This window comes from Hypanus sabinus, chromosome 30 (genome assembly GCF_030144855.1).
Source record: "Hypanus sabinus isolate sHypSab1 chromosome 30, sHypSab1.hap1, whole genome shotgun sequence".
NCBI lineage: Eukaryota > Metazoa > Chordata > Chondrichthyes > Myliobatiformes > Dasyatidae > Hypanus > Hypanus sabinus.
Window position 1 is genome coordinate 2,073,688 of NC_082735.1, and position 25,779 is coordinate 2,099,466.

The 25,779-nt window shown below is 40.7% G+C and overlaps 1 protein-coding gene across 1 annotated transcript in view; it reads right to left on the minus strand.

Moving 5' to 3' along the window:
* Positions 1–25,779, minus strand: part of LOC132383377 (adhesion G protein-coupled receptor B2-like) — a 1,046,509-nt gene that overhangs the window by 898,046 nt on the left and 122,684 nt on the right. The window contains exon 3 of the mRNA XM_059954264.1: positions 7,207–7,371. Coding sequence (XP_059810247.1) covers positions 7,207–7,371 — 165 coding nt within the window. The remainder of the gene's footprint in view (positions 1–7,206; positions 7,372–25,779) is intronic.

Consider the following 25,779-nt stretch of genomic DNA (forward strand, 5'->3'; position numbering starts at 1 on the left):
ACTGTGTGCTAATAAGTCTCAGTCCAAGGTAAAGCAATGCTAAGAATTAGAATGTGTCTCTTTTATTCATCTTACACTCCGTAATCTAATTGCACAAACAAGATGGTCAGCTTGTTGACTGTTGGTTACAAATATCAATGCTGACCATACATTGCAACATATAACATTGAAAATCACTTGTTCAAATTTTGGTGGTTTGCTGCAAAGCTTATTCTTATTTGGGTTAAAGACAATCTCAACATCAACCTTTTTCAAAGGACACATTTTGTTCTTGTAAGGTTTTGAGCAATGGTAGATCAGATGAGTAAAATTTGTTTTTTGTTCCTGGACTAATTTTGATTTAAAATGACTGAGCAAACTAAATGGGTGGATTTAACTGTAACCATCCCCACTCTGCCTTCTGAAATGCTGTAAAATAGTCATATGCAGAATTTACTTACCAAGAAGATGAAGTAATTTCATCATACAAATAAAATTTTCCAATTAAGATGACACTAGATGTAACACATAAAATAGTATCTATCAACAAATTTCTGGCTATGCATTGTTTTATTGCAGAGTTACAGAAACCAAGCTGTATATATTTATAACTCTTCTCAAGGTTCATGGAGCAAAAGGTTGGTGGGGTGGTGGGGGGTGGAATGGCATTTAACTAGTTTTGAGAAATTTCAAAGTTCAAGATAAATTTATTATCAAAGTGTATGTTACCATATACAACCCTGAGGTTTATTTTCTTGTGAGCATACTCAATAAATCCATAACAGAATTAATGAAAGATCGCACCAACTTGGGCATTCAACCAGTTCAATTTGAGCAAGTACAAACAGAAAGAAATAATAATAAATATATACATAATAAATCTTCAGAACATGAGGTGAAGAGTCATTGAAAATAAATTCATAGGTTGTGGGAATATTACAATGGTGTGATAAGTTCAAGTTGAGTAAAGTTTTGTTCAAGAGGTTGAGGGGTAGTAAATGTTCTTGAATCTACTGGTGTGAGTTCTGAGGCTCTTGTACCTTCTACCTGATAGCAGCAAAAAGACAATATTACCTGGGTGGTGGGGGTCCTGGATGATGGATGCTGTTTTCCTGCAACAACACTTTGTGTAGATACGCTCAGTGACGGGCAGGGCTTTAATCATTATTGGCTGCACCATATCTACTACATTTTGTAGGATTTTACATTCAAGGGCATTGTTGTTTCTATACCAGGTTGTGATGCAGCCAATCAATATACTATCCACCACACACCTATAGAAGTTTGTCAAAGTTTTAGATGTTATTCAAAGTGTTAAAAAATCAAAGATTCAAAGTACTATACATACATTATCAAAGTATGTAGGCAGTATATAATCCTGAGATTTGTCTTTCTGCAGAGTGCCACAACACAAGGAAGCTGTTCAAGGTAAACATCAAACACCAAATATGCAAAAAAAGAACAAATTGCGCGAACAGCAAAAAACAAGTGAATAACACACAGAATATTAAACATCAAACCACAGAGTCCTTGAAACAGTCCAGTTCAGCTTAGTTTAGTTCAGCGAGATGTATCAGCTAGAATGGTGTTGCAGTGCCAACCTTGTACTCAATGTCAGTAAAACCAAAGAAAGGGTAAGATGAAATAACATAAGTCAGTCCTCATCGAGCAATCAGAAGTGAAAAGAGTGAGCAATTGCAAGATCCCGAGGATCTATCCTGGGCCCAACATATTGATGCAGGTACAAAGAAGGCATGATAACAGCTATATTTCATTAGGAGTTTGAGAAGATTTGGTACGTCACCAAATACACTCACAAATATGTACAGATGTACCATGTAAAGCATTCTAACTGGCAGTATCACTGTCTGGTATGGTGGGCTAATGCACAAGATCAAAAGAAGCTACAGTAAGTTGTGAACTCAGTCAGCTCCGTCATGGGCACTAGCATCCATACTATCAAGGACACCTTCAAGGAGCTATGCCTCAAAAATGCAGCATCCGCCATTAACAACACCTATCACCCAGCTGCCCTCTTCTCTTTGCTACCAACAGGGAGGAGATACAGGAGCCTGAAAGCAAACCTTTAATGATTCAGGAACAACTTCTTCCCCTCTGTTATATGACTTATGAATGGACATTGAATCCATAAATACTACCTGATTACATTTTTATTTTTTATTTTTGCACTACTAATTTAATTCAACTATTTAATATATAACCATAATTCATGTTTTTTTCTATTTTTATTATATATTGCATTGTGCTGCTGCTGCCACAAAGACAACAAATGGTTTAGATGGGGAAGTGTTTGTTAAGTCTGTCCAGAACAGGTTCCTGTCACAGTATGTTGACAGGCTGACTAGGGGGAATGCCATACTAGATCTACTATTAGGTAACGAACTGGGTCAGGTCACAGATCTCTCAGTGGGTGAGCATCTGGGGGACAGTGACCACTGCTCCCTGACCTTTAACATTATCATGGAAAAGGACAGAATCAGAGAGGACAGGAAAATTTTTAATTGGGGAAGGGCAAATTATCAGGCTATAAGGCTAGAACTTGTGGGTGTGAATTGGGATGATGTTTTTGCAGGGAAATGTACTATGGATATATAACCATATAACCGTATAACAATCACAGCACGGAAACAGGCCATCTCGGCCCTCCTAGTCTGTGCCGAACTCTTAATCTCACCTAGTCCCACCTACTCACACTCAGCCCATAACCCTCCACTCCTTTCCTGTCCATATACCTATCCAATTTTACCTTAAATGACACAACTGAACTGGCCTCTACTACTTCTACAGGAAGCTCATTCCACACAGCTATCACTCTCTGAGTAAAGAAATACCCCCTCGTGTTTCCCTTAAACTTCTGCCCCCTAACTCTCAAATCATGTCCTCTCTTTTGAATCTCTCCTACTCTCAATGGAAACAGCCTATTCACGTCAACTCTATCTATCCCTCTCAAAATTTTAAATACCTCGATCAAATCCCCCCTCAACCTTCTACGCTCCAATGAATAGAGATCTAACTTGTTCAACCTTTCTCTGTAACTTAAGTGCTGAAACCCAGGTAACATCCTAGTAAATCGTCTCTGCACTCTCTCTAATTTATTGATATCTTTCCTATAATTCGGTGACCAGAACTGCACACAATATTCCAAATTTGACCTTACCAATGCCTTGTACAATTTTAACATTACATCCCAACTTCTGTACTCATTGCTTTAGGGATCTCTTGCAGGATGTTAGGGATAAATTTGTCCCGGTGAGGAAGATAAAGAATGGTAGGGTGAAGGAACCATGGGTGACAAGTGAGGTAGAGAATCTAGTCAGATGGAAGAATGCAGCATACCTCAGGTTTAAGAAGCAAGGATCAGATGAGTCTATTGAGGTGGCAAGAAAAGAGCTGGGGAAAGAAGGGGCTGAGGAAAGCAAGAAGGGGGCATGAGAAGGCCTTGGCGAGTAGGGTAAAGGAAAACCCCAAGGCATTCTTCAATTATGTGAAGAACAAAAGGTTGACAGGAGTGAAGATAGGACCGATTAGAGATAAAGGTGAGAAGATGTGCCTGGAGGCTGTGTAAGTGAGCAAGGTCCTCAATGAATACTTCTCTTCGGTATTCACCAACAAGAGGAAACTTGATGATGGTGAGGACAATATAAGTGAGGTTGATGTTCTGGAGCATGTTGATATGAAGGGAGAAGAGGTGTTGGAGTTGTTAAAATACATTAGGACAGATAAGTCCCCGGGGCCTGACGGAATATTCCCCAAGCTGCTCCATGAGGTGAGGGAAGAGATTGCTGAGCCTCTGGCTAGGATCTTTATGTCCTTGCTGTCCACGGGAATGGTACCGGAGGATTGGAGGGAGGCGAATGTTGTCCCCTTGTTCAAAAAAGGTAGTAGGGATAGTCCAGGTAATTATAGACCAGTGAGCCTTACGTTTGTGGTGGGAAAGCTGTAGGAAAAGATTCTTAGAGATAGGATCTATGGGCATTTAGAGAATCATGGTCTGATCAGGGACAGTCAGCATGGCTTTGTGAAGGGCAGATCGTGTCTAACAAAGCTGATAGAGATCTTTGAGGAGGTGACCTGGCGTATAGATGAGGGTAATGCAGTGGATTTTAGTAAGGCATTTGACAAGGTACCACATGGTAGGCTTATTCAGAAAGTCAGAAGGCATGGGATCCAGGGATGTTTGGCCAGGTGGATTCAGAATTGGCTTGCCTGCAGAAAGCAGAGGGTCGTAGTGGAGGGAATACATTTGGATTGGAGGGTTGTGTCTAGTGGTGTCCCACAAGGATTGGTTCTAGGACCTCTAATTTAAGTGATTTTTATTAACGACCTGGATGTGGGGGTAGAAGGGTGGGTTGGCAAGTTTGCAGATGACACACAGGTTGGTGGTGTTGTGGATAGTATAGAGGATTGTCGAAGATTGCAGAGATATATTGATAGGATGCAGAAGTGGGCTGAGAAGTGGCAGATGGAGTTCAACCCAGAGAAGTGTGAGGTGGTACACTTTGGAAGGGCAAACTCCAAGGCAGAGTACAAAGTAAATGGCAGGATTCTTGGGAGTGTAGAGGAGCAGAGGGATCTGGGCGTATATGTCCACAGATCCCTGAAAGTTGCCTCACAGGTAGATAGGATAGTTAAGAAAGCTTATGGAGTGTTAGCTTTCATAAGTTGAGGGATAGAGTTTAAGAGTCGCAGGGTAATGATGGAGCTCTATAAAACTCTTGTTAGGCCATATTTGGAGTACTGTGTCCAGTTCTGGTCGCCTCACTATAGGAAGGATGTGGAAGCATTAGAGAGGGTGCAGAGGAAATCTACCAGGATGCTGCCTGGTTTAGGCAGTATGCGTTATGATCAGAGATTAAGGGAGCTAGGGCTTTACTCTCTGGAGATGAGGAGGATGAGAGGAGACAGGATAGAGGTATACAAGATATTAAGAATAGATAGAGTGGACAGTCGGCGCCTCTTCCCCAGGGCACCACTGAGGATATGGCTTTAAGGTAAGGGGAGGAAAGTTCAAGGGGGATATTAGAGGAAGGTTTTACACTCAGAGAATGGTTGGTGTGTGGAATGCACTGCCTGAGTCAGTGGTGGAGGCAGATACACTAGTGAAATTTAAGAGACTACTAGACAGGTATATGGAGGAATTCAAGGTGGATGGTTATATAGGAGGCAGGATTTAGGGTCGGCACAACATTGTGGGCCGAAGGGCCTGTACTGTGCTGTATTGTTCTATGTTCTAAATTTCACAATATATGCCAATGATATTAAACCTAATTCCGATTCTGATTTAGCTCTGTGTTGTTCATTGACTGCAGGCCACAGGCCCAGCCAGCCATGAGCTAAATCGGTCAAATTAGCAATAAAATGAAAGAATATCCAGATACCAGAAACACGTATAACATAAACTGCAGAATTCTATCAAAAAGTACAATCCACAAACTGCCAATCAAACCTTGCCCAAGACCCGAGACTTTGACAGCTTTCTATGACAACAATGAATGAGTGCTGACGGTCTAGTCGAATGCAGATAGAAGGCAGGCAGATGGCGCTGAACACCCGCTTTTCTTCCGTTCTCATCCTTGTTGATTTCAATCTTGCTCAATGCTTTAATCAGCGAGTTGTTGAAGAATTAGAGCAGAACATGTGTTCACACTCCACCATTATGCTGCACATTCCGTTGTCAGCCTTGCTCTCAACCACACCAGGTTGTCTCAGAGATAACAAAAGTGCCAGATCACTCATTAGGTCCAAAAACACATGATCAAAATGTAAATTACAGGCTCCAATCGCATACAGATTAGTTGTAGAAGTATATTTAAAAGAAGGAGAATAAGAAGGACATTTGTGAACTGTCTGCAAGATGTTGCCACTGGTCGCATTAGTCGTTGGCATCATCTATGCTGAACCTTCACAAAGTCTTGAGGAGGTAGAGACACTGTTGTGCTTTCTTTGTAATTGCACTTACAGTGTATACTGGGCTCTGGATAGGTTGTCTGAAATAATAACACCAAGGAATTTAAAGTTCCTAACCCTCTGCATCTCTGATCCTCTGATGAGGAATGGCTAGTGGACCTTTGGTTTCCTCCTCCTGAAGTCAATATTCAGCTCCTTGATCTATCTGACAATGAGTAAGAGGTTGTTGCTGTGGCACCACTCAGCCAGATTTTCAATCTCCCTCCTACAAGCTGATACATCACCACCTTTTATTTTGGCCTGTGATAGTATGATGTCAACAAACTTTACCATGGCATTGAAGCTGTGATTATCCACACTGTCATAAGTGTAAATCAATTAGAGCAGGGAGCTAAGCATGCAACCTTGTTGAGATTGTGGAGGAGATGTTGTTACCAATATGAATTAATTGGGGTCTGCAAGTTAGGAAATCGAGGATCCAATTGCACAAGGAGGTATTGAGACCCAAGTCTTGAATGTTATTTATTAGTTTTAAGGAGATGATGGAATTGAATGCTGAGCTGCAGTCGATAAAGAGTATCCTGATCTTTGCTGTCCAGGGTTGAGTGAAGAGCCAATGAGATTGCATTTGCTGTGGACCTGTTGCTTCAGTTGCCAAATTGGAGCAGATCCAAGTCGCTTCTCAGGCAAGAGTTTATATGTATCATAACCATCCTTTCAAAACACCTCATCACTAAGAATGTAAGTGCAACTGGATGATAGTCATTGAGGTGGGTAACCAGGTTTTTCTTCGGCACCAATATGTGAAGTCTGCTTGAAGTAGGGGTGTACCTCCGACTGCCAAAGTGAGAGGTTAGGGATCTGAGCAAACATTCTAGCCACTTGATCAACACATATCTGATCAGGTCTGATCAAATTTATTGCTAAAAGTAACTGTGGTACTGCAGTGTAAAATTCAGGACAGGATGATATAGCTGTATCACAATAAACCATGTGATTGTTATGCAGTTTTCCTCTTTATAAATGAAAAAATAACCCATCCAAGAAGATACTGTCAATATTATTAGCCAAGGAGCATTCGTACAGTTCTCACTCCACTATATTTTCTTAAGTGATAAACGTATTTATTTTAAAGTTGATTAACTTTTGATTGCATTAAAAGAGCAGCAGAGTAAAGCATAGACATGATAAATATTCCTTTCAGCAACTGTTCTGTCAACTTAATAATTCATTTTAATTTACTTTTAAGCACTGCAATCAATGCAATGGGACAGGGTTCAACTAGACAATAAACATTACCTGGACACGTGGCTGTATTATTACAAACTCGTGTTTCCCTTAAGGGACCACTGCACAGAGTCCCATATGGGGAGGCGACACAAGATCTTGTTCGCACCTGCAATCCCATTCCACATGTCAGTGAACACACACTCCACTGAGACCATTCTTCAGCAGCAGGATCACCTGGCAAAGGAAAAAAAAACAACAGTTAGTAATTCTGATAACAAATCATAAAGCACTTTAAAAGAAGAACAAGACTGCACTAACATACATTATATTTTGTTTATTAAATCGATAAAACATGACTTCATTTAGTGACAAAGGGAAAACAAAACAAAAATACAGTCAACTATCTCATCTAGTGTTTAAGCCAAGTGAAACATTGAAATCTTGCTTTGGAGAGAAATGCATGAATACTTCAATTTTCTGCTCCTTCAGAAGAGCTATTAACCCTTTCCTACCTATGCCATCTTACCATTAAATTTTTGAAATATTACTTCAAGTTGTCACCCCATTCTTTAGTCTACTTCAGCGTCAACATCACCTGCTTCTAGAGTTAGTTATTAGCTGCACTTGTTTATAGTTTGTTTCTCTCCTCCTTACTCTCAGTGATCCATCATCAACTCTGCCTGAGCATCAAGCAACACATCCATTCCAAGGCTTTGAAATATGACCCTTGGAGATAACATTGTTGGGACAACCAGCAATATACAATGCAAAAGTATAGCCATAAGTTATTCGTATGTTGACTAATGCATCCGCAATTTCATATATGGTCAACTCTATTCCCATAAAAAAAATTAAAAACTTCTGGACACAAGTTTAAAGTGAGAGGGGAAAGATTTGGAGGGGTTCTCATGGGGCAACTTCTTCAGATAGAGAGGTGAGTATGTATCTTGAGTAAGCTACCAGAGGAGGTGGTTGGGGCAGGAAAATAACAATATTTAAAAGATATTTGGATAGGAAAAGTTTCAAGGGATATTGGCCATACACATGCAAAGGGATCTAGCATATTGATAAGGGTTTCAGTACAAAACATTGACTCTATTCCTTTCCACAGATTCTGCCTGACCCGCCGATTTCCTCCAGCATTCTGTCTGTGTTAGTACAAGCAGATGGAGCTAAGTGAAGGAATGGAGCGGGAAGATAGAGGCAGAGGCTCTATCAATTATGGTAGAGAGGGAGCTATGTTTCTAAACATATAAGAAAACAGATGCAGTGGAGATGGAGAAACAGAGATGAAATTATGGCATCCTTACAGGAGATAGATTGAAAGGAGGTGTAATTGTGATAGCCGTGACCTTACAGTAAATATTTGTGGCTTGTTTATCTTTTTAGATGGAGTCAGAGTATTAGAGAAAAGGGAAAGAAGTGCCAGACATGGTACAAGTGAATTTCAAGGCAGGTTGGAAGATAATAAAAGTGATAAAATTGTCAAGTTCTGCATGGGTAAAGGAAACAGCATCAATCTAGTTATCAATGTTGTGCTTCTTGTTCCCACACCACCATCCAGGTATATTAATAGCTTTTTCAACTGAGGCAGAGACTTATGTGCACCTCTTCCAATCTCACCTATTACATTTAGTGCTCTCCTTGTGGTCTCTGCTACAATGCCAACAACACAATGGAATTATGTTTTCCCATATAGGTAACATGAAGCCCTTATGTTCCTTTCTCACTCCTACCAGTACACATAGGTTCTTTTTCTCTTCAGTTACCTTTACCATTCACAACCCTCACTTCATCATATAGATTCCTTACCCTCTCCTTTTTGGCTCAATCTGCCCTTCAGTTATCTGGTTTCACATCACCTTCCAGCCCATGTCCCTACCTTCCCCATTTCTCCTCCACCTCTCCACCAATGGCTCCATCTGTCATCTGTCACTTTACCTCCGTAGATGCTCTTGACCCATTGAGTCTCTCCAGAAGTTTATCCCATTTCTCCATTTCTAACATAAACGTTCTGATTAATATAGCAGTAAATGTTTCAATTTGGAACTCTGGCTAAGAAAAAAATCTTCAATTTTCATCTTAGATGGATGATAGAGGTACTTTGATCAGTTGTGTACCAGAATTATCAAAAGCCTTTTACAAACATTCAAGCAACAATCATTGGGCATTCATTAGAAACCAAATTGTTTGCATTCTCTGGGTTCCAGGAGAAAAGATGGTTTTGATGCATTATCTTTAATAATCAAGGAGCAGTGAAGAATGTCAGTGGGTCAAGGTCAGATGCTCAAGATCAGTAGTTTTTGTTTTGGTTTGCTTGGTTTCATGAACTGTCAGGAGGTAAATCTAGTTCTGAAGTTTTAGATCAGTTCTCTTATTTGAACCAGCATGAAAATACTATAAAACTTATTAAGAATGGTTAAAATACCTGTACCTTCATCATTCTTCAGGTTGAAGAGTTCTATTACAAAAGACATTGTGCAGGTAAGAAAAGCGAGTGCCAGCTTATAATAAATACACAAACACACACTGACAAAGTTCAAAATAAATTTATTATCAAAGTTACTATATACCTGCTTGAGATTTATTTTTAGCGGCATTTACAAGAAGAAAAACAAAACATTTTACAAAAAGACTACACATAAACAAAGACTGACAAACACCAATATGCAAATAAATTCAAACTTTGCAAATATAAATAATGCTTAGAACATGAGCTGTAACGAGTTCTTGGAAGTGAGTATGTAAATCACAAAATCTGTTCAGAATAGTAGTGAGTTAAGTTTTCCATGATACATGCGCTGATTAGTAGGGCTCGAAGGGACACTGATGAATAGAGAGAATCTGTTCATCAGTAGCTTCCTGAAAATGGAAAATAGGCAGACAAGCTGGCAAGGAAAACATAAGGCTTATTTATTTTCATAGGTCAGGACATAGGAGTTGGGACAATATGTTGTAAAGCATAAAAGAGTGTTTAGGCTTGGAGAATACTGTAACTTAGGGGCTAGAACTCAGGCATGTCTACTGTCTTACAAGCAGGACAAGTGCTACACTTACCCCCTCCTCCCTCACCACCATTCCAGATGAGGCAATAGTTCACCTGTAAATCTGTTGGGGTCATCTACCGTACAAAGTGTTTCAGATGCGGCCTTCTCTACATCAGCAAGATCCGGCATAAATTGGGGACTGCTTCATCAACCACCTTCATGCCATCCACCACAAAAGGCGAGACTTCCTTGTGGATACCCAATTTAAGTTTATTTTCCATTTCCTATCTGATATGACCTGCTCTGCTATCATCATGGACAAAAAGCACCTCACACTCTGTCTGGGTCACCTCCAACGTGAAGTATATTAGTAACTTCAGGTAATTTCTGTCCTTCCCTCTTCTCTCATTTTCTATTCCCCAGTCTGGCTCCCCTCTTAACCCTTCCCTTCTCATCTGACCATTATCCCCTCTGGTGCCCCTCCTTCTTCCCTTTCTCCTATGGTCCACTCTCCTCTCCCATCTTCTCCAGTCTTTGTCTTCTACACCTATGATTTCCCAGCATCTCATTTCATTCCCTCCCTCCCCTACCCACCGGCCTTCCCCCCCTCACTTGGCTTCACCCATCACCTGCCAGATGGTATTTCTTCCCCACTCCATACCTGCTTATTCTGGCTTATTCTCCCTTCCTGTCCAGCCTGAAACATTGATTATTTCCCTCCATCGCTGCAACCTGACCTGCTGAATTCCTCCAGCATTTTGCATGTTGCTCTGGATTTCCAGCATCAGTAGTCTCTTGTGTTTATGGTCCACTGCTTTCACTGACATCTTCAACCTCTCAGTTTATTGTCCTCATCTGCTTCAGGAAAATCTCCATTATTCAATTCCCATGAATAGCAGAGTCCTGTCTTTATGACTACTGGCTATAATGAAGTAAAGTATTTTGAAAGACTGGTAATGCAAAACATCTGTGATCACTTCTCAGACAATCTAGACTCCTTACAATTTGCATATTGGGAAATAGGTCCAAGTAGGATACCATCTTCCTTGTACTACATTCAGCTTTGCATCATCTTGTCAACAAGAATAAATATGTCAAAATGCTATTCATTGACTACAGCTCTGCCTTCAAAACCATAATTCCTAATAACCTAATCTCTAAACTGGGCCTGGTGTACAGATGAGTACTGTCTTAGTTGTCTGAAAGATTCTTTCAAACCTCATCAGGAGCTTCTTCCATCTAGTCCATCAACACAGTGCATTCCTTCAGACAGGTTAATAGAATCGACAAAGATGCCTGCCATTTTGGCCATTCCCTTTTCTCTATTCTATCAGATGAAAGAAGATACAGGAGTTTTCAAGTCAGGACATCTAGACTTATGAATTCCTTCTTCTCCATTGCTACCAGACATATAAACCAATCACTTATTTCACATCCCCTTCCCAGTAGTGCTGCCACTTCTTCATTATCTTCGTTTTTAGTTGCCTTAATACACACTTCTCATTTTAGCATTTTGTTTTGTACTACAGTACTTCAGACTGCACTACAACCTTTGCTCTTTTCTGCTGTTTGCACGTCATTGTATTGATTATTGTATTTATTATCACCATATCCAGTTTATTCAATAAATCTCATGGTAGTAAAGAATTTCATTGAACACTGGTGAATACAGCAATAAACTGATCTGAATTTGAATTAGTTGAGAGATTGGACTAGCCTGGCTTGCTTTCCCTGGAGTAAAAGATGCTGAGGGGAGACCTCTTAGAAGTAGATGGGTAAGTGTTAAAAATGGGGGTATTAAAAACAAAGAGTTATGGTTTTAAGGTGAGAGGCAGGAGATTTAAAGGGAATTCAGGGGATATTTTTAAAAGTTAAGTGTAGCTGATAGAGACTGGACAGGTTGAGGCATTTTCTTCCTTTAAATGAAATTCTTTGAGAGGTTGGTTATGGCTAGAGTCAACTCCTGAGTCAACAAGGACCCTGACCCAGTACAATTTGCCTATTGCCACAATAGGTCTACAACGGGTGCAATCCATTGGCTCTTCAAGCAGCCTTGCATCACCCGGGCAATGCTAAAATTTATGTCTGAATGCTGTTTATTGACTACATCTCAGCAGTTAACAAAATCATTCCCAAGTTATAATCAAAAAGCTCCAAAAAGTCGGCCTCTGCAACGGGATCCTCAACTTCCTCACTGGAAGACCACAGACTGTGCGGATTGGAAATAACATCTCCACCTCAGTGATAATCAACACTGTTGCACCTCAAGGATTTGTGCTTCATCTACTGTTCTAGTCTTGCTCTACACCCATGACTGTGTGGCTAGGCACAGGAGAAATGGCATATATAAATTTGCTGATGACACAATTGTTGGCAGAATTTCAGGTGGTGACAAGGTGTACAGGAGCAAGAGTTGAGTGGTGTCACAGCAACAACCTTGCATTCAAAGTCCGCAAATTCTGCCCACAATTCTGCCAACAAGCTGATTGTGGACTTCAGAAAGGGTAAGACAAGGGAACACACACCAGTCCTCATAGAGGGATCAGAAGTGAAAAGAATGAGCAATTTCAAGTACCTGGATGTCAGCATCTCTGAGGATCTATCCTAGGCTCAACAAATTGGTGTAGTTTCAATGAAGGCATGACAGCAGCTATATTTCATTTGGAATTTGAGAAGATTTGGTATTTTACCAAAGACACTAGCAAATTTCAATAGATATACCATGGAGAGCATTCTAACTGGTTGTATGCCTTCTGGTAAGGGGTAGGGGTGTCGGTGAAGGATCACAGGATTGAAAGAAGCTGCAGAAAGCTGTGAACTCAGTTAGCTCCATAATAGGCACTAGCCTCCATAGCATCCAGGACATCTTCAGGGGGTGATGCCTCAAAAAGGCGGCATACATCACTAAGGACCCCCGTCACCCAGGACATGCCCTCTTCTCATTGCTGCCATCATGGAGGAGGTACAGGAGCCTGAGGCACACACTTAATAATTCAGAAGCAGCTTCTTCCCCTCTGCTATCAGAATGGATATTGAACACTACCTCACTACTTTTTTTTGCCCTACTTATATAATTTAACTCATATAATGCTGTTATAACGCGGTCATTTGGGTCCATAAAATGTCATCGTGAAAAAAGTAGGGTTGCACTAAGTCAGGGTTCAATAAAATCAGCGTTCAAACTGACCCACTGTTGACCTAACATCCTAAAACACCCCTATTTTTGCCTTATTTGACCCGTTATTTGCACGTTTACCTTCTGGCAAGTAAGTTACCTTTGAATTAAAGAATTTTGCAAATAAACCGTTGATGTTACTGTGGAAATTAAAACACAAATTAATTTTTAGTAAAGCTTTTTAATACACAAAACAACAAATAAAAACATTCAAGAATATTAGCAATCATCATTTACAGTTTATTTCTTTAAAAAGTGATTGAGTGTACTTGCTTGAACGTAGCATGTCGCTGGCTGTGGGCAAAATCTAGGATGCTTATGAGTTGGAGGTGTTTTATGTGGTCCACCTCCTGGGTCTCCAGCCAACAGAAGCTAGTCTTGAAATGTTCAATGGCTTCAGACACTTTTGCGGGTGGGGGTGGTGGCTCTTCATTATCATCTTCTTGTGGCTCAATAACAGGTAGACTTGCCTCCGCCGGTGCTATAGTTACGTTACGGACGATTTTGGCATCCATTGTATGTCAGGCATTCATCATTGGCTGAGTACCACTGGTGTAGCTCTTCTTTGTTCCATTCAGACAGCTTCTCTGCCTCATGCACATCTTCCTCTGTGAAGCCGTACAAATCTGGCCTGTCATCATCATCTTCCGTGCTGGATTGGTGTGATGAAAAGGCTGGCGCCAGACTCTTCTCCCAGCATTTCTTGTAGCAGAGGCCTGTTTCGTCACAGTTGTACACTTGTTCCTCCATGAAGCCACCTTCTTCTAAGAGAGTTTTTAGTTCAGCCAGGTATTCGCTGGCGGCGGCACTGTTGACTGAGCGAATTTCTCCTGACACTAACATTTGAGAAATCCTGTGACAGCATTTAAACCAGTCTAGCCATCCATTGATCTGCTTGTCAAACTTCTCAGCTTGAACTTTGAGAGTAGGACCGGAAATTGGAAGGCCTTCTGAGCAAGGTTGAATGAACCGCTCATACAGGGAGTCATCGAGGCTGACATATTTGGCTGTCTTCAGGCGATTGACTTTTAGTCCTGCTGCTTCTTTAACTTTGCAAAGCGATGTGCGCAACTTTTCTTCGTGAGATTTCCAGCCATGAAATGTTGCCAGTATCCCAAGGTTTCATGCAACTTGAGTTTGACTTTTAGTCTTGATCACGTCAAGTGTGTGAAGCTTATCTTTCACAGAAAAAAATTCTTTGTCTAGCAGTTTCTTCCATTTTGAGCAAAAAAAGGTCCAATGACTCACACAAAATGCTGGTGGAATGCAGCAGGCCAGGTAGCATCTGGCCGAGACTCTTTGTCAGGACTAACGGAAAAAAACAGATAGTAAGAGATTTGAAAGTGGGAGGGGGAGGGAGTGACTCGAAATGATAGAAAACATGAGGGGTAAGGATGAAGCCAAGAGCTGGGAAGTTGACTGGCAAAAGAGATACATGGTTGGAGAAGGGAGAGTATGGATTGACATGGACATGGATGACATGGAGTCCAATGACTCATCGCGTTATATCCAAATTCACATTAAACTGAGGTGAGTAAAATTGGGGTTTCACTGTATATATTTACTGAATGTGTAAGGACAGCAGTATGGATAAGTCTCTCCCTAGCAGTAAATAGCCTCCCCAACAGCAAGCCTCATGTAATGCCTCCTCGCTGGTGATACACAGAAATTGATCTCCTTTCAGACTCAGGCTGAACTATAGAAGATGGGGAGGAGATCTGGCCCGTCCACACAGGTCCACTGGTGTGTGGATACTCCATGGTGCTCATGAACCAGATCCCCAGCTATGGGTAAGTAGTCCCACTGCCCTGTGGAAGTCTCGGGAGAGATAAAGGCTATGGGACTAAACCCAGACAGCAAATCTGGGGTGGAGTCCCTAAGGTGGCTGGAAATTATTGAACATCCTTTCGGTAGCTCTTGCAGCCAAGCTGGTGCCAAACGTATTGATTCATAAGCTTTCTTTTGGACTTAACTGGTGAGGCCAAGAGGGGTATCTTGACAACTGGGCATCTCAGGATCTCCATATCTTGATGATGGTCAACACCCATTGTCCTTTGAGACAGATGGATGCCAACCAACCATATTCAGAGTTTCTATTATTAAGTATTGCATTGTACTACTGCCACATAACAACAAAATTCATGACATATGCCAGTGATATAAAAACCTGATTCTGATTCTGGAAAAAAATCTGATTGTAAGAGGCTGAGAGGTGATCTTACAGAGATGCATAAAATCAAGAGGACATTGATAAGGTGAATGGTCACTGTCGTTTTCCAAGGGTAGGAGAGTCTAAAGCTAGAGTTTGTAAATTTGAATTGAGGGGGAAAGATTTAAAGAAAACATGCATGGCAATTTTTTCATACAGAAAGTAGCAGACTTGTGGAATGAGCTCATAATGCATTATACTGTTGCAATCTTATGTGTTTCAATCAGATCGTCTCTTTATGCAACTCATTCGTCCCCAACTTTATCTGTTACTTGAAACTAGCTTGATCTCTCTTTGTTACAATTCCAACAAAAGGTCTCTGATCTGAAATGTTAGCTCCGTTTCTTCTACTGAGTGTTTTTGGCATTTTCAGTTTATATATATTTATTTATTTTGCATGATAATATCAGATTGATTTCTCCTATGGAGGTGATGATTGACATTTCCTTTTATTATTGCAGCACCTTTCTTTGAACCATTCATTACTGTTTTAATTATACTGTATCCTGAAAAATAGCTACTGATCGGAGACAGACTCACTGGCCACTTTATTAGGTACAGCTGTACATCTACTTATTAATGCAAATATCTAATCAGCTAATCATGTGGCAGCAACGATGAACACATGTTTATATACACAAAGTTCAGTTGCTGTTCAGAACAAATATCAGAATGGGGAAAGAAATGTGATCTTAGTGACATTGACCATGGAATGATTGTTGGTGCCAGACTAGGTGATTTGAGTATCTCAGAAACTGCTGATCTCTGGGATATTCATGCATAACAGCTTCTATTGTTTACAGAGGACGGTGCATGAAATGAAAACCATCCAGTGAGCAGCAGATTGTGGGTGAAAAGGCTTTGTTAATGCAAGAGATCAGAGGAGAATGGCCAGACTGGTTCAAGATGACAGAAATATGCCAGTAACTCAAACAGCCATGTGTTACAACAGTGATGTGCAGAAGAACATCTCTGAATGCAAAACAAATTGAACCTTGAAGCAGCTTCAGAGGCAGAAGAGCATGAACATACACTTACTGACTTCCTTATTGGGTTCCTCCTGTATGTAATAAAGTGGCCACTATGAGTCTTCCTGGTGACTGCATTTTTTTAAATCTCTGTCCAAAAGAATAATATGTTCACTTTCAAAGGCTCATAATTGCAATCATCTTATGTTCTACTTACATTCTTTTCTATTTATCCCACAGAAATGTCAAATACCTTTAATATTCTTTGATTATTTCACTGATTGTGGGTCCTGAAATTATTGATGTAATTACAGAACCTTTCGCAGAGGAGAACAGAGGTGTGGTGTTCATCTTGTCTCTTATGTTGGGATTTTGGATTTTCCTTTGGGGTCTGATTCTATTATGAATTCTCCTCCTCCATCTAGGGCTTAGGGTCCAATGGTTGCTGGGAGAGGGCTGGGAAGTAATGTTCCATTTTTTTCATGAAGGCTTTGAAAATATCTTTGAATCTTTACTTCTGTTCACCAATCTGTTTCCGTAATGGAGCAACATGTGAATGACCTGACTTGTCCAACAAAATGACCAAACGTATCAAGAGCTTCAGTGTTGGAGATTTTGACTGGAAGAGAACACTAAAATTGGATTGTTTATCCATCAAGTGCATTAATATTATCTCTCCAGTACTTACAACTGTCTGCTGTAGGTAGTCTCTAATACAAAAAAAACATTTGTCTTGATCTTCAACCACCCCTTTCTTCAGTCCAGCAAATTCTGTGGTAGTGTTGAAAGTAGTGGTTGCCGGGGGGTGGATTTAGTCATGTGGTAAGTGATCTTAATTTTCTATATTCTTGCAGTGAGCATTTATTGTTGAAAGATGCTGCTGTGTGTTGGCTGCAAATTGGTAGAGGACTTTTGCTTTGTGGATGTTAAATGTAAGGTCCATTCTCTTGTCTTCTTTGACAATTGAGCCACAATGACATGAACTTAGCATCCAAATATGCACATGTATTTTATATGCACATAAAAGACTACTCGACAGGTATATGGAGGAATTTAAGGTGGGGGGTTAGCACAACATTGTGGGCCGAAGGACCAGTACTGTGCTGTATTGTTCTATGTTCTATAAGCAACACTTATATCTGTAGCTTAAACAATGAGGATTGACTAGCTGTCTGTGGAGAGGAGACAATGTAGGTTATATGTAGGTTAGACATTAGCACTGCAGGTATAGGTTCCATTCCAGTGAGAAATGTGTTGGAGGTGAGTTACAGCATTGCTGTAACACTCAATCCGTTCTAAAGAGAACCTCATATCAACACCATGGCAGTGTATTGAGATAAAATATTCATATAACTACAGGCGCTGCATTGTTGGGTGATTTTTGTTTCTTCTGAAGACATCAAACTCCAGCATTTTTGATGCAGACTAACAATGTAGGGTGAAGCCTGTTTTCAAGATACTATTTAAAGAATTCCAAGTGACACAAATTGAATGCTATTTCCAAGGCCACTTTATTTTTTACAGTTCAGATGATCCTGCCAACTGCTTCTACTTTCAAATGAAAATACTGGCATCCATTCCACAAGAAAATGGTCCACAAAACACATCTAGTTGAGGCAGAAAATTTTGGAAACACTCAAGAGCATCTGTGGAAAGAGCTTATACTTCAGGTTGGTGATTTTTCATCTGTTCTAGGAAAAAAAGTAAAACAACTTCATTTTAAATTGCAGAGATTTTCTCCAAACTGAAATGTTAATACTTTTTCCATAAATCTCACATGATCTGTTGAATATTTACATAAGTTTCCACTTTTATCTCAAATGTTTAGTTTTTGGTTCCAATGTCCTTCAAAATTGACAGCATGGAAGTTTTCTGTAATTTCTTGGTTAAAGCTTTTCAGCAAACTGCTACTACATGAATGTAAGAGTCAGCGACTATAATGCATACCCAGTGCCAGAGTGAAAGGCCAGGTTTAGAGGCATTATTGACTCATTTCCATGAGAATGAGCCTTACGCTCAATATCCAAAAACCAGAAGAGCTTCTCTATGCTGCCTTCACCATATAGTGTTGCCTTCCACCAATGAGTAGCATGAGAGGAATAGTAGGAATGATTTGCTTGGGCATAGCAAAAGGTATTTCTGTATCCTTTGAAACTGAAAAGCTATAGTCCAAAATCTAAAATAAAGACTACAAAGGCATTAGGAATGAATTATTTATGAGTTTAGGGAGTTTTACTGAAAGGTATGACAGAAGACAGGCAAACATAATTCCTTACAGATAAACATCAGGGAGAATAAAGAATTAGCAGAGAATCAAACAAATACTTTGATTTCATGGAAGGGAAAACAAATAGCCAGAAATAAAAAGTGAACCAAGTTTATTTAAAAGAAAAATAGTAATAGATTGTGTGGGATAAATGAATGGGAGTGAACTCTAATAATAGTTATATTGACATATTATGGAAGGATTTGTAGAATGTGTAAGGGGTGGCTTTTTAGGTTGAACAAGTTAGGTCTTTATTCTTTGGAGCATAGAAGGTTGAGGGGGGACTTGACAGAGGTATTTAAAATTATGAGGGGGATAGATAGAGTTGACGTGGATAGGCTTTTTCCATTGAGAGTAGGGGAGATTCAAACAAGAGGACATGAGTTGAGAGTTAGGGGACAAAAGTTTAGGGGTAACACGAGGGGGAACTTCTTTACTGAGAGTGTGGAACGAGCTTCCAGTATAAGTGGTAGAGTCAAGTTTGATTTTGTCATTAAAAAAAAAATTGGATAGGTATATGGACAGGAAAGGAATGGAGGATTATGGACTGGGTGCAGGTAGGTGGGACTAGGTGAGTGTAAGCATTCGGCACGTACTCAAAGGGCCAAGATGGCCTGTTTCCGTGCTGTAATTGTTACATGGTTATATGGTTAGAACAGCTTGTTGTTGAGCCCACTAGGGGATCGGCTGTACTGGATTGGGTGTTGTGCAATGATCTGGTCGTGATAAGAGAGCTTAAGGTTAAGGATCCTTAAGAGAACAGTGATCACAATATGATGAAGTTCGCATTGAAATTTGAAAGGAAAAAAATAAAATCCAATGTGTCTGTGTTTCAATGGAATAAAGGAAATTACAATGGCATGAGAGGGGAATTGACCGAAGTTGACTGGAAAAGGACATTTGCAGGAAAGACAGCAGAGCAGCAATGGCTGGAGTTCCTGTGAAAAACGTGTGAAGTGCAAGACAGATATATTCCAGATAAGAATAAACTTTTAAAAGGAAGAGGGACACTACCGGTGCTGACAAGTGAAGTCAGAGCCAAAGTAAAAGCAAAAGATAGGACACACAAGGAAGTCAGAGCTAGTGGGAAGATAGAGGATTGGGGAATTTTTCAAAACCTGCAGAAGGAAACTAAGAATGTCAATCAGAAGAGAAATCTGGTGACTAATATCAAAGAAGATACTAAAAGCTTTTTTAAGTATATAAAGAGTAAAAGAGAGTGGCAGGTAGATATAGGACCAATACAAAATGATGCTGGAGATATTGTAATGAAAGATGCAGAGATAGTAGAGGAATTAAATGTGTATTATGCATCAGTCTTCACAGTGGAAGATGTCTGCGGTATACCGTACATTCAAGAGTGTCATGGAAGTGCAGTTTGAGCAGTGAAAATTACCACTGAGAAGGTGCTCAGGAAGCTTAATGGTCTGAGGGTGGATAAATCTCCCAGACCTGATGGAACACACACTCAGGTTCCGAAGGAAGTTGCCAGAGAGATTGTGGAGGAATTAATGATGATCTTTCAAGAATCAATAGATTCTGGCATTGGAAAATTGCAAATGTTACTCCGCTATTTACGAAGGGTGGGAGACAGCAGAAAGGAAACTATAGGCCTGTTAGCCTGAAATCAGTGGTTGGGAAGTTTTTGGAACCGATTCTTAGGGATGAGATTACAGAGTACCTGGAGACACATAACAAGATTGGCCAAAGCCAGCATGGTTTCCTGAAAGGAAAATACTGCTGACAAACCTACTGCAATTCTTTGAGGAAATTACAAGCAGGGTAGAGAAAGGAGATGCAGTAGACATGGTGTACTTGGATTTTCAGAAGGCCTTTGACAAGGTGCCACACATGAGGCTGCTTAGCAAGATAAGAGCCAATAGAATTACAGGTAAGTTACCATCGTGGGTGCAGCATTGGCTGGTCGGCAGAAAGCAGAAAGTGGGAATAAAATGATTCTATTCTGCCTGGTTGCCGGTTACCAGTGGAGTTCCACAGGGGTCAGTGTTGGGACTGCTGCTTTTTACAATGCATGTCAATGATTTGGGCTAAGGTATTAATAGATTTGTGGCTAAATTTGCCAATGATACAAAGATAGGTCGAGGAGCGGGTAGTGTTGAGGAAACAGAGAGATTGCAGAGAGACTTACGATGGTTTAGGGGAATGGACAAATGAAATACCATGTTGGAGATAGTATGGTCATGCACTTTGGTGGAAGAAATAAATGGGCAGGCTATTATTTAGATGGGGAGAGAATTCAAAATGCAGAGATGCAATGGGACTTGGAAGTCCTTGTGCAAGATACCCTAAAGGTTAACCTCCAAGTTGACTTGGTGGTGAAAAAGGCAAATGCAATGTTGGCATTCATTTCTAGAGGTATAGAATATAAAAGTAGGGATGTGATGTTGAGGCTCTATAAGGCACTTGTGAGACCACACTTGGAGTATTCTGTGCAGTTTTGGGCTCTTTACTTTAGAAAGGATATACTGACATTGGAGAGGGTTCAGAGAAGATTCACGAGAATGATTCCAGGAATGAAAGGGTCACTGTATGAGAAACATCTGGCAGCTCTTGGGCTGTATTTCCTCGAGTTCAGTAGAATGAGGAGGGATCTCATAGAAACATTCCGAATGTTGAAAAGCCTGAACAGATTAGACATGGCAAAGTTATTTCCCATGGTAGGGGATTCTAGGACAAGAGGGCACAACTTCAGGATTGAAGGACGTTCTTTTAGAATTAAGATACAGAGAAATTGCTTTAGTCAGAGGCTGGCAAATCTGTGGAATTAGTTGCCAGGAGCGACGGTGGAGGCCAAGTCATTCGGTGCATTTAAGGCAGTGATAGAGATGCTCTTGATTAACTGGGGCAGCAAAGGGTATGGGGTGAAAGCTGGGGAGTGGGGATAACTGAAAGAATTGGATCAGTTCATGATTGAATGACAGAGCAGACTCAATAGACCGAACGGCCTACTTCTGCTCCTAGATCATATGGTCTAAAAACAGATATGCACTTGGCAAGCTGTTGGCCTTTTGGTGTGAGAACACTTTGGAAACATTGATGATACATTCTTTGATTTTAATCTAATTACGTCTCTGGACCTTGTGAGAAAGTATTAAATTTAGAAGGGAAAATTAGGACAACTCTGAACAGCTTCTTGTGGGCTGTCCGTATCTGTGGGAGCTGGTTAAAGACCAAATTATTAGAGCTCAGGACTGGCATATTCCAGTCAGGAGGAAGGTCAAGAATGACAAGGCAAGGGAACCTCAGATAAAGAGAGACATTGCAAATTCAGTCAAAAATAATAAGGGAGAACATATAAAGCTTGGGAGGCAGAGCTAAGACAGCACCAAATGAATGCTTCTTTAAGTTCATTTGTGAAAACAGCTTAAATTCCTCTCTTTAATGTTACTTTTTTCTCCTTTTCAAGGTGGCTGGGATTCTGTCGAACTCCATGATCTGCAGCTGCATTCAAACTGTGGTATTTCACAGTAGATGAGTTCCTACTCCCTGAACTCACCGACCTGGCGTTTCTCAAGATATCCAGAACCAGCCAGGAAGATGTGCCTCCAGGGTCCTACATGGCTCCGTGGATGACTGATTCTAAGCCTGTGATGCCAACTGAGGTGTTGTGGGAGAAGGAACATCAGAATTTTTCGGTGGTGGATGCAACTGATGGAGGTCTCTGTACTTCAACAATTGCTCCCTCTCTCTGTTTCTCTCAGTGGTAGGGATAACTTTGCTACCGATTCAGAGAATCAGAGTAAAAAGCAACACGACATGTTCTAACATCTTAGCAACAACTATTTGTTAGTTTCTTCTTTTGCTGCAAAATGGGTGACACCTCTCTGTCCCTTACTAGTGAGAGCCTGTAATATGTCAAACTGTTAGGTTTTTGATCACTACAGATCAGGATCTCTCTTTGAGGGGCCTTGCAGTTGCTTGGTGAGTGGTTGGCACTGATGTTTTCTGCTGAAATAAGTGGGGGGAGGGAATAGATTGATTCTTTGCTGCTGCTTGTGTGGTGCAGGGGGAATAAGGGATTTTGTCATTCTAATATTTTTTCTGTAATTCGTTAGAACATAGAAACAGAAAACCTACAGCACAATACAGGCCCTCAATGCTGTCCTGAACATGTCCTTATGTTAAAAATTTATCCAGAGTTACCCATAGTCGTCTATTTTTCTAAGCTCCATGTAACTATCCAGGAGCCTCTTAAAAGACCCTATTGTAGCGGTGTGCTACACGCAGCGCTAAAATTACCACACGGAGTCGGTAACTGCAGTCGAAGGAAAAAACTTTATTCGAAAACTTCAGCCTCACTTTTAAGCCTCTGTCAACCGGCCCCCCATGGCGCAGAGGCTCCAAAGCTCTGTGCTCGCAAACCCCCGTAGGCTATCTAATTGTGAGTCGGTTCGGATGTGCCAGGAATACGCCACACTATCATATTTGCCTCCACTACCATTGCCGGTAGCCCACTCCATGCACTCACCACTCCCTGCATAAAAAAAACTTACTCCTGACATCTTCTCTGTACCTAGTTCCAAACATCTCAAAACTATGACTTCTCGTGCTAGCCATTTCGGCCCTGGGAAAAAGCCTCTGACTATCCACACGATCAATCCCTCTCTTCATCTTATGCACCGCCATCAGGTCACCTCTCATCATCTTCTGCTTCAAGAAAAGAAGGCCAAGTTCACTTAACCTATTCTCATAAGGCATGCTCCACAATTCAGGGAACACCCTTGTAAATCTCTTCTGCACCCTTTCTATGGTTTCCATATCCTTCCTGTGGTGAGGCTACCAAAACTGAGCACAATACTCTAAGTGGGGTCTGACCAGGGTCCTATGTATCTGCAACATTACTTCTCAGCTCTTAAAACTCAATCCCACAAATGATGAAGTCAAATGCACCGTATGCCTTCCTAACCACAGAGGCAACCTGCATAGCATCTTTGAGTGTCCTATGGATTCAGAACCCAAGATCCCTCTGATCCTCCACACTGCCAAGAGTCTTACCATTAATGCTATATTTTGCCATCAAATTTGACCTACCAAAATGAACCACCTCACACTTATCTGGTTGAACTCCATTTGCCACTTCTCAGCCCAGTTTTGCATCCTATCAATGTCTCGCTTAAACCTCTGACAGCCCTCCACACTATCCACAACACCCCCACCATTTGTGTCATCAGCAAATTTACTAACCCATCCCTCCACTTCCTCATACAGGTCATTTATAAAAATCACGATGAGTAGGGGTCCCAGAATAGATTCCTGAGGCACACCACCAGTCAACAACATCCATGCAGAATATGACCCGTCTACAACTGCTCTTTGCCTTCTGTGGGCAAGCCAGTTCTGGATCCACAAAGCAATGTCCACTTGGTTCCCATGCCTCTTTATTTTATCAATAAGCCTTGTATGGGGTACCTAGTCAAATGCCTTGCTGAAATCCATTACACTACATCTACTGCTCTACCTTCATCAATGTGTTTAGTCACATCCTCAAAAAATTCAATCAGGCTCGTAAGACATGACCTGCCTTTGACAAAGCAATGCTGACTATTCCTAATCATATTATACCTCTCCAAATGTTCATAAATCCTGCCTGTCAGGATCTTCTCCATCAAATTACCAACCACTGAAGGAAGACTCACTGGTCCATAATTTCCTGAGCTATCTCTACTCCCTTTCTTGAATAAGGGAACAACATCCGCAACCTTCCAATTTTCTGTAACCTCTCCTGTCCCCATTGATGATGCAAAGATCATCATCTAAGGCAGTAATCTCCTCCCTTGCCTCCCACAGTAGCCGGGGGTACATCTAGTCTGGTCCCAGTGACTTATCCAACTTGATGCTTTCCAAAAATTCCAGCACATCCTCTTTCTTAATATCTACATGCTCAAGCTTTTCAGTCCACTGTAAGTCATCACTACAATCACCAAGATCCTTTTCCGTAGAGAATACTGAAGCAAAGTACCTCTGTTATCTCCTCCGGTTCCATACACACTTTTCCACTGTCACACACAATTGGTCCTATTCACCTCTTGCTTTTCACATACTTGTAGAATGCCTTGTGGTTTTCCTTAATCCTGTCCACCAAGGCCTTCTCATGGCCCCTTCTTCTCCTAATTTAATTCTTAAGCTCCTTTCTGCAGGCCTTTTAGATCTTTTAGATCTCTATCATTACCTAGTTTTATGAACCTTTTATAAGCTCTTCTTTTCTTCTTGACTAGACTTACAACAGCCTTTGTACACCATGGTTCCTGTATCGTACCTGTCTTATTGGCATGTACCTATGCAGAACTCCACGCAAATATCCGCTGAACATTTGCCACATTTCTTCCATACATTTCTCTGAGAACATCTGTTTCCAATTTATGCTTCCAAGTTCCTGCCCGTTAGCCTCATATTATCCCTTACTCCTGAATGCTTTTTTGTTCTCATCTGTTATTTGTAGATATCTGCAAAGAGTAAGAATTTCCAGTTGTATACTGTAAACCTGCTCCGATATTAAAATGGAACCATTTGAAAATTGGACAGAACCCTTGAATAGTATAAAGATAGCATAAAGGTCAAATGAATGATTAGGAAGGCCGAAAGGGGCATGAATAGTCTTTGATAATTAGCATTAAAGGAAAGCCAATTCATTTTATACATTCACTAAAAATAGGGTTGGACCTCAAGAATAAATGAGGGAACTTATGCTTGGAGTGAGAGAATGTTAGTAAGGTAATGCTTATTTTTGTGACCGATCTGGAAGACGTCGGTCTGGTCCACTGCCTGAAGATAAAAGGTAGCAGTGGGATTGGCAAGCAAGAGAAAACTAAAGGAAGACAGTGGAAAATGTAGTGGCCATTGTTGAGATGGACTTTGTCTGTTTGAACGTAGAGTGTTGAATTGAGGCTTTAGCTCTTCGAGGCTTCAGTCAAATAAAGCAAAGGAAAGAAAAGCTCAATGTTTTTTCCTTCTTTTAAAACCATATAACAATTACAGCACAGAAACAGGCCATCTCGGCCCTTCTAGTCCGTGCTGAA